This window comes from Phyllobates terribilis, unplaced genomic scaffold (assembly GCF_046119375.1).
Source record: "Phyllobates terribilis strain yellow unplaced genomic scaffold, ASM4611937v1 Scaffold_4__5_contigs__length_816908805, whole genome shotgun sequence".
NCBI classification, from domain to species: Eukaryota; Metazoa; Chordata; class Amphibia; order Anura; family Dendrobatidae; genus Phyllobates; species Phyllobates terribilis.
Window position 1 is genome coordinate 90,477,087 of NW_027362764.1, and position 14,324 is coordinate 90,491,410.

The 14,324-nt window shown below is 41.2% G+C and overlaps 1 protein-coding gene across 1 annotated transcript in view; it reads right to left on the reverse strand.

Annotated features, from left to right (window-relative positions):
• NRP1 (neuropilin 1) overlaps window positions 1–12,801 on the reverse strand; it is a 199,959-nt gene extending 187,158 nt beyond the window's left edge. The window contains 3 exon segments of the mRNA XM_073677632.1: window positions 7,103–7,283; window positions 10,919–11,286; window positions 12,520–12,801. Of these exon segments, the coding sequence (XP_073533733.1) occupies window positions 7,103–7,283; window positions 10,919–10,991 (254 nt within the window). The 5' untranslated portion in view covers window positions 10,992–11,286; window positions 12,520–12,801.
• Window positions 12,802–14,324: the final 1,523 nt, after the last annotated feature.

Genomic DNA, 14,324 nt, shown 5'->3' on the forward strand with positions numbered 1-14,324 from the left:
GAGCGAAAAACTTCTGTCCACTTTCCAGGCTGTGGGATAATAAAATCCTCTCTTATCTTCGTTGTGACATCACTTTGTACATTGTTTGCTTAGTGTTAGCGATAGCGATGAAAGTTTTCTTTAGATTGAGGCTTCAACTCATTACTGCCAGCTGTTTGCTCACATGAAGGCAACGGTCAGGACGTTCTCCGTGACCAGACATAGTAGCAAAGGCTATGAATTTCTAAAATTCGCTGTGCGAAAAGGGCAATGAAGGGGGAGAACTCTTATTTTCTAAAGCTGAAATAAAAGTACATTCACTCAGTTCACTCATGGCCGGGGGGCCAACTGTCTGAAAAGTTAATTATAAACCCTCCAGTTGGTTAATCATTGGACAGGACAGAATATTCTGTAAATTGAAAATGCCAAAAATGGTAAAAAAAAACCAGTCTGATTGTCTGATTCTGTGGGTATGGAGTAATAGGACTGAAGGTCATACTGTTGATCAGTAATGGTAGCGATGGGATGTGGAAAAGGCAAATTAATACCAAGCTGTCCTGTATCTGAATAGGAAAGTAGTATCATAGCATGTATAGGATGGCTCAATATTGATTTTGTTATGGAGTGCTCACATGGAACATGGGAACTTATGCCGGATTACTAATATGAAACCATTACGGCCTCATGGTCTATATTGACAGACGCCATCTTTGGTGAGACGAGGCTCTCTGGCCCATATCTATTAAGCGATTTCTACCAGTTTGTGGCTGTACCTGAAAATGTTTTTACTTATGGTGTCAAATTTGAGAAAAAAGTTGCAACTTTTCACAGCTAAGTGTGAAGAGTTTGTGGTTTCCAAGTAATAGTCAAACTTCCTGAAAAGAAAGCTTGAAATTGGTGCAATTTTTTCTGAATATTTATATTTGATTTTCTTACTTTTAGGGCTCATTCACAAATCTGATTTTCACATATGTGTTCGATCCATGTTTTTCACAGATAAAACAACAACCCATTATAGTCTATGGTGCCGTTCACATGTCTGTTTTTTTTGCGGACCAAGTGCCTGCAAAAATTAAAAGATGGAGACCCGTCTGTTTTTGCTCTGAGTCATAGATCAAACTGGACAATGCAAGTCAATTTGTTAGTGAAAAAAGAACAACACATGGATGATACTCATGTTTCATCACTGTATTGTCCATTTATTGCTTAATGGCAAGGAGAAGCTTGAAATTTTTGCTTTTTTAAATGCTATGGTGATGCTAGAAACGGACACAGAGACCAAAAAACTATGTAAATTGGATATAAAACATGTGCTGGATTCTATTTTCATCCATCTTTTGGTCTAAGTGTCTTTTTATATACAAAAAAAAACCTTCTACAACCCATTAAGCAGTAAAAAACAGAACACGGACGACATAATGTATATATGTTATTTTTTTTCACGGACCATCGATTTGAATGGACAAGTTTGATCGATGACTTGGATCAAAAATGGACATGTCACTGTTGTTTTTGCAGATACTGGGTCTGCAAAAACGTGGAGCGCCCCATAAACTATAATGGCTACGTGTTCTGTCCCTGAAAAACACAAATAAAACACGTACGTGAAAAATGGACGTCTGACTGAGGAATAGGCTAAGGCGTCTTGTGCCTCATGCCCCATTAATATAATTAGTTCTTAGGAAATAATGTAATAAGATGAACATTGCTACAGGATATGAAGCAGCTGTCTCAGCTCCATGAAACCAACATTATATATATATATATATATATATATATATATACATACACACCATCCCTGCAGAAGTCCGAAACACTATATCGTAAATGAAAATTAAAAGCTGTTTTTGCTCAAAACTAAGTGGAAACAGGTACTGGGTGGGGTGTGGACCCCAGGTAAGCAATATAATGGATTAATATATGCCTTACTAGGGATAGTGTTCCAGAAGGTACAATGAATAAATGAGTTTTACTTGTAGAGAGGGTCCTGGAGGACAACTCCCACCAGTTTCAGCCACTTATAAGTAAACTACAAAGCAAGAAGTTTCCTTGCCTGAGGCCGTCCAGAAATAAGTATACCAGTCTTCATGAATACAGCTACTTTATGAGCGACGTATTTATTTTATGGCTGAATTACGCTTATGGTGGATGACGTTCTCTCGAAAGAAACATTGGGAACTAATTAGAAGACCAGTAAGTTCTGGTAGAGTTTCGAAAAGTCCAAGAAGAAGATTCTCCGCAGCCGTGGAAGAAAAAGAGGATCTGAGAGACAGAACGTCCCTGTCCTTCGCCTCTTCACCAGTTGTGTACGATCCGCTTCCTCACGCATGCCACTTGTACACAACAATGAGCATCTCATTTCTGTATGGTTACACCCTTCGTTTTACATTCCCATCAATGACAAGGCTGCCGGGAGCCTTCAAAAGAGATTCTCCGCATACAAGGAGTAGGACAATAATCCATGGTCTGCGCTTCAGTCTGGACTAAGGCAGAGGAAACAGGCGGGTGCCAGACTGAAGCATTTCCTGAGCCGAAACAAATATATGTTGAGGAAATGGTGTTTTATTACTTTTCTAAAGAGATTTGTTGCTATATTGATGCAGTGGAGATATAATGAGAGATTGTATAGTTTGTGTAAAACTCAAGAAACATGACTACTTTCTTGTAGAAATAGCGCTACCTTTGTCCGTGGGCTGTGCCTGGTATTGCAATCTACTCCATACGAGTAAATGCTGTAAAACCAGACACAACAGAGGAGCTTTTTGTCAAAAAGAAAATATTAAATACAGGTATTTCACTGGCAATAACAATTCTGGAGCATTTTTTCTTGTTCTTCTGCTCTGAGTGTTTTCTCTGTTATTTTTCCTGAATATTTATAAATAAATTGACAACTGGGCATTACCATTCCACTTGACAAAAGGGCGTGTCTCTTTATAGTCTGGTACTGTCAGCACTGATTGGACGGTATCAGACAAACCCCAAAATGGTAACAACGTCCAGTTGGAAATTTATTCATCAATTTCTGGGAAGAATAACAGAGGAACGGTGCAATGCAAAGTTCTAAAGAAAGATGCTCCAGAATTCTTAATTCATGGAGAATATAAGTATTTACTAAAACAGATTAAAAAGATGTAAAATACTCTTTAAAATGAAAGTGTTTTTTTTTTTTTTAATAACAAACCACATTGTAAAGTTGCAGGAAACTGATCTCTTTGCCCTCAAATTTAACAAAAATGCAATAAAATTATTTAATTCAGTATAATTCAGTATACATTTTTTTCAAACTTGGTGACCAATTGACAGATTAGCAGGAGATTCCCTAACAGACTGGATCTTTAAGGTTTTTTTCCAGAATTGGTAAAATATTACTTTTTTTTTTCTTTTCAAAAGCAGCTCCAAACTTGTCCACAGGCGGCCTGTGGTATTGCAGCTCAGCCCCATACACTTCAAAGGTGTTGACAACCAATGGACAGATGTGATGCTGATTCTCCACCCTTTTAAGGGAGTCAGGTTATCAGAAAGGAAGATCAAGTTTGCAGGAGTTGAAAAATACAGAAGACTCATTAAGAATTAATAAAAATTAGGAGAGGAAGATCAGCAAGGTGCTAGATTATCAGATTTAGGCCATGTTCACACGTTCAGTATTCGGTCAGTATTTTGCACGTGACATCACACTGTCATGTGATCGCCAGGAGAGCCACTGCATACACCGCTGGAACAGCGCCAGAACTAGAGGTGAGTATAAGGCTATGTTCACACATCATGTTTTTTTTGGCGTCAGTTTTCTGCAGCAAAACTTGACCTTCAAGGGCATTTTGTTCAGGATTTTTTTTGCAGTTTTGGTGCGTTTTTCAATGTTTTTTTTGCTGTCCTTCTGTCTCTTTTTATGCATGTACATAAAGTTCTGTGAAAAAAAGAGAACCTCATTCTATTTTGGCATCAAAAATGCTGATACAAATTTTGATGTGTTTTTGATGCATTTTTTCAGCGTTTTTTTTCACCACCCATTACTTCCTATGGGTGAAAAAACGCTGAAAGAAGTGACATGCTCTATTTTCCAACAAACTGTTGCAAGGCACAAAATCCTGAACAAAAAAAAACCCATGAGAATTCTGATTTCTCATAGACTTTGCTTGTACTGCAAAAGGCACCTGAAAATTTGCATCAAAAACTGCATCAAAAAACGCTGAAAAAAAACATGATGTGTGAACATAGCCTAAGCATTTTTATACAAATTGAGAATGGGTTGTCTGAGCAGTGGACTACCCCTTTAAATAAAATCCATAGTCCAGGGAAATATAATAATCCAGCAGCCTGCTGATCTTCCTCACCTGACTCCAGAGCATTTTAAGAAAGCTGCTTTACTCTCTACTCATTCATAGTATGGTGAAAAAATATATCACCATACAGCGCTGAATATCACACTATACATTATATTATGCAAATGTATCATGCAGCCTCCTAGCAACATAGTCACTCACAATTCAATCCATGTCTTTTCTAGTGACGGAGGCAGATTTATTACACCTGCGAGCTGGGGATTACCTTCTATGTAATGAAATCAGACCCAAACAAGACACCTGACCAGATCAATATACACATTGCATTTAATGATCCCTGCTTCACATAGAATACCAATCTAGAAATGATATGTCTGCTGCATGGAAACATAAGCACAGTCCTGGATCTATATGCTCCATGCAGTGCAATGTACTTGCTTCTCTGGCTAGGATTGCTTCATGTATTGACATGGCCTGATCAGTATGTGTGTCTATCATGCCTGATGTATGGAAGTGACATGACCCAAAGGACAGATTCAATAAAATGTCATCTATAGTCAATCTAGAACAGTTGAAACCAGGGACATAGTCAAAGGGGGTTGCAGAGCACTGGCGGACACAAATAGAAGAGGGCACCTGACACTGGTGGACACAGACAGAAGAGGGTTCCTGTCACTGGTGGACACAGACAGAAGAGGGCCCCTGACACTGGTGGACACAGATAGAAGAGGGCCCCTGACACTGGTGGACATAGACAGATGAGGGCACCTGACACTGGTGGACACAGACAGAAGAGGGTTCCTGACACTGGTGGACACAGATAGAAGAGGGCCCCTGACACTGGTGGACACAGACAGAAGAGGGCACCTGACACTGGTGGACACAGACAGAAGAGGGTTCCTGTCACTGGTGGACACAGACAGAAGAGGGCCCCTGACACTGGTGGACACAGATAGAAGAGGGTTCCTGACACTGGTGGACACAGATAGAAGAGGGTTCCTGACACTGGTGGACACAGATAGAAGAGGGCCCCTGACACTGGTGGACACAGATAGAAGAGGGTTCCTGACACTGGTGGACACAGATAGAAGAGGGCCCCTGACACTGGTGGACACAGATAGAAGAGGGCACCTGACACTGGTGGACACAGACAGAAGAGGGTTCCTAACACTGGTGGACACAGACAGAAGAGGGTTCCTGTCACTGGTGGACACAGATAGAAGAGGGCCCCTGACACTGGTGGACACAGATAGAAGAGGGCCCCTGACACTGGTGGACACAGACAGAAGAGGGCCCCTGTCAGTGGCGGACACAGACAGAAGAGGGCCCCTGACACTGGTGGACACAGACAGAAGAGGGCCCCTGAAACTGGTGGGCACAGGCAGAAGAGGTCCCCTGTCACTGACGGAAACACGCAGAAGAGGACCCCTGTCACTGGCGGACACAGACAGAAGAGAGCCCCTGTCACTGACGGACACAGGCAGAAGAGGTCCCCTGTCACTGGCGGACACAGACAGAAGAGAGCCCCTGTCACTGACGGAAACACACAGAAGAGGACCCCTGTCACTGGCGGACACAGACAGAAGAGAGCCCCTGTCACTGACGGACACAGGCAGAAGAGGGTCCCTGTCACTGGTAGACACAGACAGAAGAGGGCCCCTGTCACTGGCGGACACGGACAGAAGAGGGCCCCTGTCACTGGCGGACACAGGCAGAAGAGGACCCCTGTCACTGGTAGACACAGACAGAAGAGGGCCCCTGTCACTAGTAGACACAGACAGAAGAGGGCCCCTGTCACTGGCGGACACAGACAGAAGAGGGCCCCTGCCATTGGCGGACACAGACAGAAGAGGGCCCCTGTCACAGGCAGACACAGACAGAAGAGGACCCCTGTCAGTGGCGGACACAGACAGAAGAGGGTCCCTTTCACTGGCGGACACAGGCAGAAGAGGACCCCTGTCACTGGTGGAGACAGGCAGAAGGGGGCCCCTGTCAGTGGTGGACACAGGCAGAAGAGGGTCCCTGTGCAAGAACAATATATGGGCCCTTTGCAGTCCAATAGCTCCTCATAGTGCACAATTCCACCTGCTTTGGAGGTAGAAGTCGCCCCTCTCATCTCTAGGGTCTCAGGTTGCACCAATGATATTTCCGCCCCTGGTGCAGAGATACCAGTAACTCCAAGGCCCAAGTTCCCAGGGGAATCACTGGTTTTGCATTGGGTTCCCACTTTAATTTGTGTCTCTGGATAAGAAATGGTAAAATACATTGTAACAAGCAGTTATTAAATTGATCCGACATATAAACTATTTCATTGTCATTCCGCAGACTGGAGATAATAAAGTGATGGCCATCTCTGATGAAAGGCCTGTATTGCGCTTAAATGCATTTTCTATAGGTTAATCTATACATATTATAGACTGTTCCACTGAATAATGTCAATTCTACACAACCGTTCAAGAATTATCTGCCATTATTTATTTCATCCCCAGGATATGCAGCAAATTGAAACAATGTGAGTTCATTGCAACAAACAAATAAGATTCATTGTATATAATCAGCTCAATATTTCCCAAAGTTTCAAGACATTTCCAAACAGGATAACCACAGCAGAAAAAAAAAGTTCCGTTTTCATCTCTTAATTAAGACGGGCAAATAAATCAGAAAAAAAAACCTCACAGAAAACATGCCTCAGTATAATATTTCATTATACTGTTTCAAGCAAATCATCTGACATGGCTTTTAGTTTCCAGCTGTTCTATAAATGACACTCAGAAGTAACACAGTGATTGTTCTTAACATTCACCAGCAGATGGCGCCCAAGACTATACAGACTTTCCACTTACTTGCATTCTCTGTCTTCTAAATCAAAGTGAGGGTTGAAGTTGATAAGAATCCGCTGGTCCCTTTTGGGGGACTTGATCTTTAATATCCATTCACATTTCTGGGATGGAGTGTATGAATTTGGATATCCAGGGGAGACAACATAACCAGGTTCCTCTATCTGTATAGTTCCACCGCATTTGTCTGCATTAAAAAAATAAGAAGGGGAAATCAGAATTGTCACTTTGGGAGTCACTGATGGATCTATATAATTGGATCCTCTAATTGGGTATGTTTTTTTCTTTCGGTTTTCCTTTTTTTGTACTTGTCTGGGGAAAGATTATTTAAATGTTAACGCACTCAAATGTCAACTAAATAGCAGCCAGCCTTCTCTGGTTTGATGGGAGCGACTTTTGGTTTAATTGGAAACTGTGATCTAAATTAACAGGCACTACAATGTAATAAGGATTCATTCCCTAAAAAAATAAATAAATAAGATACAGTTCATTCTCCAGCAGGGACAAGTCTCAGGGGCACTTCAGAGTCTAGATTATTGTTGAGCAGTGTAATCTCATTAGTGAACATGGTTTAAGTGGAAAAGCACCAAAAAGATACAGGCTGCCCCCTGCATGGTCTTTAAATGATAAACCCTTTTACTGGGTCATTTACCATCAGTATCTGTTTAAGCTCAAACCAGGTTCCTCCTTTGTTTCATTAAACCCTAACCAACATGGAGCTATGCATCACTTGTGTGAAGACCCTCTATTGAAGCTCAGACCAGACACTAAACTTTTTTTTTTCTCTTACCCCACAGAGTTAAGTAGATCAAAGCAGCAGATTCCTCTTCCCATGTCTCACTGAGCAGCTAGTAAGGCCGTGTTCACATGTCCAGTAATCATCAGTTAGAACGGATCCAGCAGCAATCCGTTGGCAAAAGAGTTGTGAAGATAGACAAAAAAAAAAGATTTCTGCTGGTTCCGTTTTTTTTTAACATTGAAGCCTATGGAGAACGGATTCGTTAAATCGCCATCCGCTTTCTTCCACTTGAAACTGATCCTGTAAGCAAAAAGCGGATCCCTTTCAATGAAAGAAAAACACATGGCTATTTAACGGATCCGTTCTCCAGAGACTTTAATGTTAAAAAAATGGATCCAGCTGAAATAATTTTTTAAAATTAATATTTAAAAAGTTTTTGCCAACAGATTGCTGCTGGATCTGTTCTAACGGATGATTACTGGACATGTGAATATAACCTAATCATCTATTTGAAACAGATCCAGTAAGCAAAAAACTGATCCTTTTCAAATGGGAGAAAAATGGATGGCTATTTAACGGATCCGTTTTCCATAGACTTCTATGTTAAAAAAATGGATCCAGTTGAAATCAGTTTTTTTAGCTGTGTCTGCAGAACTTTTTTGTTAATGGATTGCTGCTGGATCTGTTACTGATGATTACTGGACATGTGAACGTAGCCTAACATGTAGGTATGCTACTAAAACCTCATACATGTCTATGGAGGTCATGAACTACTAGAACATATCTGGAGGGAAAGTATTTAAAAAATGAAATATTTAGAGGGGATGTTAGGAAATAAGTCACGCTGGGAAGTCCAATGATGGGCAGACTCATATCTCTCTAGTCCATAGACAGAATGTTTGCCCTGGCTACGAGATGGCAAGGAAAAAAAATACAAATTAGCCACTTTTACCTTTGCCAGGGTATTTAGAAACCTGGATAGGTAACTAAAATGTATTTTAGGGAAAGATTATTTTTTTATTGATACAAATAGACAGTGTGCACCAGACTCTTAATAAAGATGCAAACTACTTTGGGAACTTTTAATTTTCTCCATAAATGCTTGTCAATGTGCCCCATAGTGAAGATATTCCTCACAATTCAGGATGTTGTATCTGATTGTCTCCATTTATTGCCAACCAACAACATGCCAGTTGGTTAGCTGGTATTGTCCATAGTGTGTAAGAGGAAGGGAGATTAGATTGGGAGCCCATTTGATTGAAGTCATGTACAGTGCTGCAGAATATGTTGGTGCTGTCTATACAAGCTACAGGAAATCATTGGGTGGAATAGTTTATTCAGTATAGGTCCAACTCAGTCTATGGCCGTCTGTGCAGCTGCTTCTTGCATGGATGGTTTTTAGCCTTTCCACAACAGGGATCTGTCAGCTGTGCAATTTCGAGTACAAGCATGCAGATGCATGGACTGTTAAGGTAAACTGCACAGCCCCAATGAGCCGCTAAGACTGTGCACGTCTCATTAATGAGGGGAATTGTGTTTTTTTTTTTTTTTTAACTTTACCCTATTCCCTAATAGGTTCCCTGTGGAAGGGAAATAGCATCTCTGGATCTCAGCATGAATTTCTAAATGTACAGATTTTTTTATTACAGGAAAACCAGGTCAATTGGAAATGAAAGAATATGCACATGAAAAATGCATAGAGCTACCAGCATTTGTGGATGCTGCTTGTCAGGAATTAAAGTGAGAAATATGACTTTCATTATAGTGTTTGTTAAGCAAAGTGTTTTCTGTCTGAGGAGGCGCAAGTGGGGGGTAAGCTTGTAATAAACACATAGGATGTGTATAGGCTGGAGAGCTGACATTGTTTCCACTCTTGAAAGATGTCTTTCAATTTCCAGAAGGTACAGACTGAGATACATCTGCTGAGAGAGTCTCATACTGACTGTGGATAGGACTCTGGTCTCATTAAAGCCTTCTCCTTATCCTAGAGAACAGTATGGCAGAGGGATCTGGCATCTGTTAGACAAGTGACATAAAGCAGTCTTGTTCCTAGTCACTTGACAGAGTCACTTCAGTCAGCATTAACACAGCATCCTGTACCATCAATGATCCTTAATCTGTGACTTCTGTAAAACCCGCACATAATAATAAGATAATCGGGTTTGTATCTGGCTTTCTTCCATTTCACCAATGCAGGACATTAATAGGAGTAAGCTGGTAATGGCCTTTGACCATTAGGCCTAAATACACATAATAAATACATATTAGAGGCTGTGATATCTGGGGGAGCTTCATGCTAGAGCTCTGTTACTTTGAAAGGTGGGTTAATGGCATGACTGACTCCACTAAGGTCATTAAACAGTCCCTAACTGCTCCGCTTAGATAATAGTGTCTGCAAGTAATAGGGTTTAGCAAAGTGCAGCTCTGTATCAGCTATTTCCTGGCAAGAATATGCCCAGTCCATTATTCTGAACTTATTAAATCGCTTCTTATCCATCATGATACCAATAAGGCAAAATCAAGAATAAACCGTGAACAATACTGACAAAATTCAGTCTGATGATTAGTAACTAACTTGCATGAAATCATTTCTCTATTCCTCTTATATTTAGCACACATTCACTCCAATATATTAATATTTTACCAAAAGAAAGCTCAATTCTAAGAAACAACCAAAAGAGAATTGTACCGAAACGTTCATTTATATTGAAACTTATCCAATATATCATCCATGTTGTGTAGACCACAATATTGCATATTTATAACAATAATAATAAACATCATCTATAGAACAGAAATATATTCTCAGAGCCTTAGTTAGAAATGTAGAAACATAAGAATCCCCCCAAAAAAATGTTTTAATGTCTCAAATATATGTCTTAAAGACAATTCCCAACTTTTTGTGTTTAGTCTGAAATTCCAGGCGCATAGCAAGTAGTCAGCACTCAGTACAGCAGGGTGATGTTTATATACTGTAGAGTGCAGCATGATAACAGGTAATAGTGATAGATGAGCCTGGAGAGCTCCATTGTGAACAGATTGTGTTATATCACTGAATGCATGGGAACATCTGGAAGACTCACCTTCCTTAGTAGCACTGGCTAAATGGATGAGCATCACCCAGCAGCAGCAGCAGAAGACCAGCCTGCTATGCATCCTCTGGCTGGGTTGGTAACAGCACAAGTGATAACAATCTCCTTGAAAATCCTATACTCCTCAATCCAATTCCAGGAAAACACACAAAAATGTCCTAAAAGAGCAGGGACAATTGTGCCTTAGTGTTTGCAGTGTCCTGTATCCTGTCATTCACTTCAGGGTTTCCTCCACCACTTCCCACACTTGGTGATGTCTTCTGTATTCTGTTACCATCTCCAAACAGCAAAAGAAAATACAAGCTCCTCCTTAAGCCACTTTGGGAACTGATAAGGAAACCAAACGACTCCTTGCTTTCCTGGAGAAATAAGGAAGGAAGGACAAAAATATGATTAATGAGCAGCTGCACAGTAAAGCGCACAGAGCCACCAGAGCTCTCACAAGAGAAGCCAAGCTAATGACTTGTCTCCTTTACATGTATATCCCTGGGAGCTCTTTCAGGCAGTGTGTTTTAGCAGCATCTGGGCAGGCTCCAGTCTCAGGTCCCTTTGTTATATAGAGGGTCTTACTGGGCTGGGACTGGCAGCTGAGCCAGCATCAAGGCATACATACAGTGCCAAGGAGTATGTCATTACTCAGAGCTTAGCAAGCCCCCCAAAAAAGCATCCAAATGGGATGGAGTTTTGATCTGAGATGAATGACATTCACGTGCCATCTACCTATATACACCCCAACCTGCCAAAAAAATACCCATTGCCAACATTATAGAAGTATGTGTCCATAGACCATATCCAGAACAGGTAGCCAAGGCTAGACTTACATGAATTTCATGCCTTTCCTCCCTAATGATAAAAACCACCATCCTTTTAGTATCTCTAAGGATCACTGACCACAGCTTGTAGAAAGACTAAAAAAAATAAAGGAACAAATCCACCCAAGCGCTGAACTTCAACTGTTTAGAGAAACCCCAAAGGTCTGCAGCACATTATTGAGAGCAGCCCCTGTGCCAGGTAAACCCAAGTGAAACTGACAAGGCATGACCTGCCCATCTGCATCAGGTAACAAGCTCTGTAATTAAAGGCAGCTTCCCTGTTCTCAGTGCATTTCTTCATTTTACAAACCACTGCTTCTTAAAACCCCAAGGTGCACCCTCCTGCAAGTGCAAAAAGCCAGCATTAAATATAATGAGAAGACAGACAGGATGAGAGCTTGAGGCTACTGCTGCTGACCGGTGGCACATCTGGAGCTCTTGGTCCATGCCACTGCTTGTAAAGCCCTAACACTTCTAATGGTAGCAGATCTGTCAGTAAGATTATACATACTCAAGATTAAGATAAAGAAGCTGCTGGGTGTCACCAATCAGAAACACCAACAGGAGACAAGTGCAAGTTTGAGTAGCTATCATGCCCTTTACGCATGGCAAGCTCATGCCATAGATCGCAAAAAACAGTGTCCCTTCACTTCATGCATTAGCACATAGGCTGTGTATTGTGAAGGCACAGGATGGAGTGTGGAAAGCAAACTGCCAAGCATAGGTTTTAATACAAAAAAAAATAATATATATATATATATATATATAAATGCAGTTTACCTTCAGCTGATGCACAGTCCCCCTTATGGTGAAGATGCCATGGAAGGGTGATTGGTGGTAAGTCAGTGAGTATATGGGTGAGTGTCCTTGTAGAGGTATATAGCTGGCTGCTGTGTGTTTGTGGTGGTTGTACATGCAGGTCCTTGGAAGGATTTGTAAGATCACAGTTTCTCAGCATAGAAGGGAAGGGAGGAACATGAGCAGAGAGAGCTGAGAGACTCACAGTCAGAGCCTCTCTGAAGAACTAGCTAGTTCTATCAGATAGGAGGGTATGGTGTGCAACCCAACAGGCTAAGGAGGAGGAGGCTGGAGGAGGAGGAAGATGATCACAGGGGAGGAGGGAAGGACCTTCTTTTATGATGACTGTGCAGATCAGTCACTTCTTCACAGCTCTTTCAGTGTTTGGAGGAAGAGGCTTGTTACACAGTAACAGCTGTGCTCCAATGTAACTCATGGAGAGGAGCTGAGGTCCTGTCTCCATAGCTAGGGATGGGCAAGCGTTGTGCTCTGGAGAAGCTGTTGTCACCCTCTACCCACACCTTTGATTGGCATTCCTGTGTCCTCTGGGAAGGAAAGAGTTAAAAGCACACATTAATGAGAATTCCACTAGGCAATATCTGCCTTCTCCCCCACTTGGAAGGATTGTGACATTTTTTTAACACTACATATTCCGGAGAGGAACAGTGGCAGGCATGTCACCGCCTGGGGGGCAAACTGTTTACTTTGTAGGCAAGTGACCAACTGATTGACTTAGGAAAACAAAAGGATTTGGAAAGAACTGAAGAGTCTGCACCCCCCAGGGGGGCTGGGGACAGAGCATCAGGATACAAGCACGCAGATCGCCGGAAAGGGACAGATTGCTATTGCAATGCAACATACTGCTCAGGGACAAGGATGCTTCTCCTGCTGACCGATAGGGGGCAGACTTGTGCTCTGAATAAAGACCATTTATCTCATCCCCACAATTGGAAATTGAGAAAAGGTGAATTGTGTGTATAGTAGTAGTAAGGACCATTTATCTACATACATCCAAGTAAATAGTGAAAGTGATGTGCAAGACTTCAATCCAGTGCTTGCCCTTAGTCTGTGTGTATCAGCAATGGTGGTGATTGACACTTTGGGGATGTAATTGCACCTGTTCTCACCTACAGTAGAAAAAGTTATTATTTCATGTATGTTGTGGCTATTATTATATATATATATGACTAGCAACTTATCATTATAATAACCAATAAAAATATTTCTTGATCATTTAGCATCATGTATTCACGGTTGGAATCAGAAAATGCTAATGTATTGCAGATTATTTATTTTACTCACTTATATTGCGCCCTATCAGTATGTCTTTGGAGTGTGGGAGGAAACCAGAGAACCCGGAGGAAAACCACACAAACACGGGGAGAAGATACAAACTCCTTGCAGATTATGGGGATGCTATGCTAAATATAATATTAATATTATGTATTTATTTAACATTTAACAATATTATTAAATGTAAATAATCCAAGAGATACTTATTGCTACCTTCAAAGATTCATGTTGTCTCAACATGTTCTATTCACTGACTCATTACAGTTTGGGTTACATTTTGTGAATGTGTTGGGGTAATAGCGTAATTGGTAGTTCCCTAAAATATTGTTAGAGACAATTGCTCACTTCAGCTCATTTGCCTTCACTTTTCTAGTACATCAATTAGAAACGGACATAATTTATACAGACCATTACATTTTATTTAGCAGAACTACGGATTTGTGTTATACGGATCTGTAATAGGCTAGATGCAGACGACCGTGTATTCTCTCATC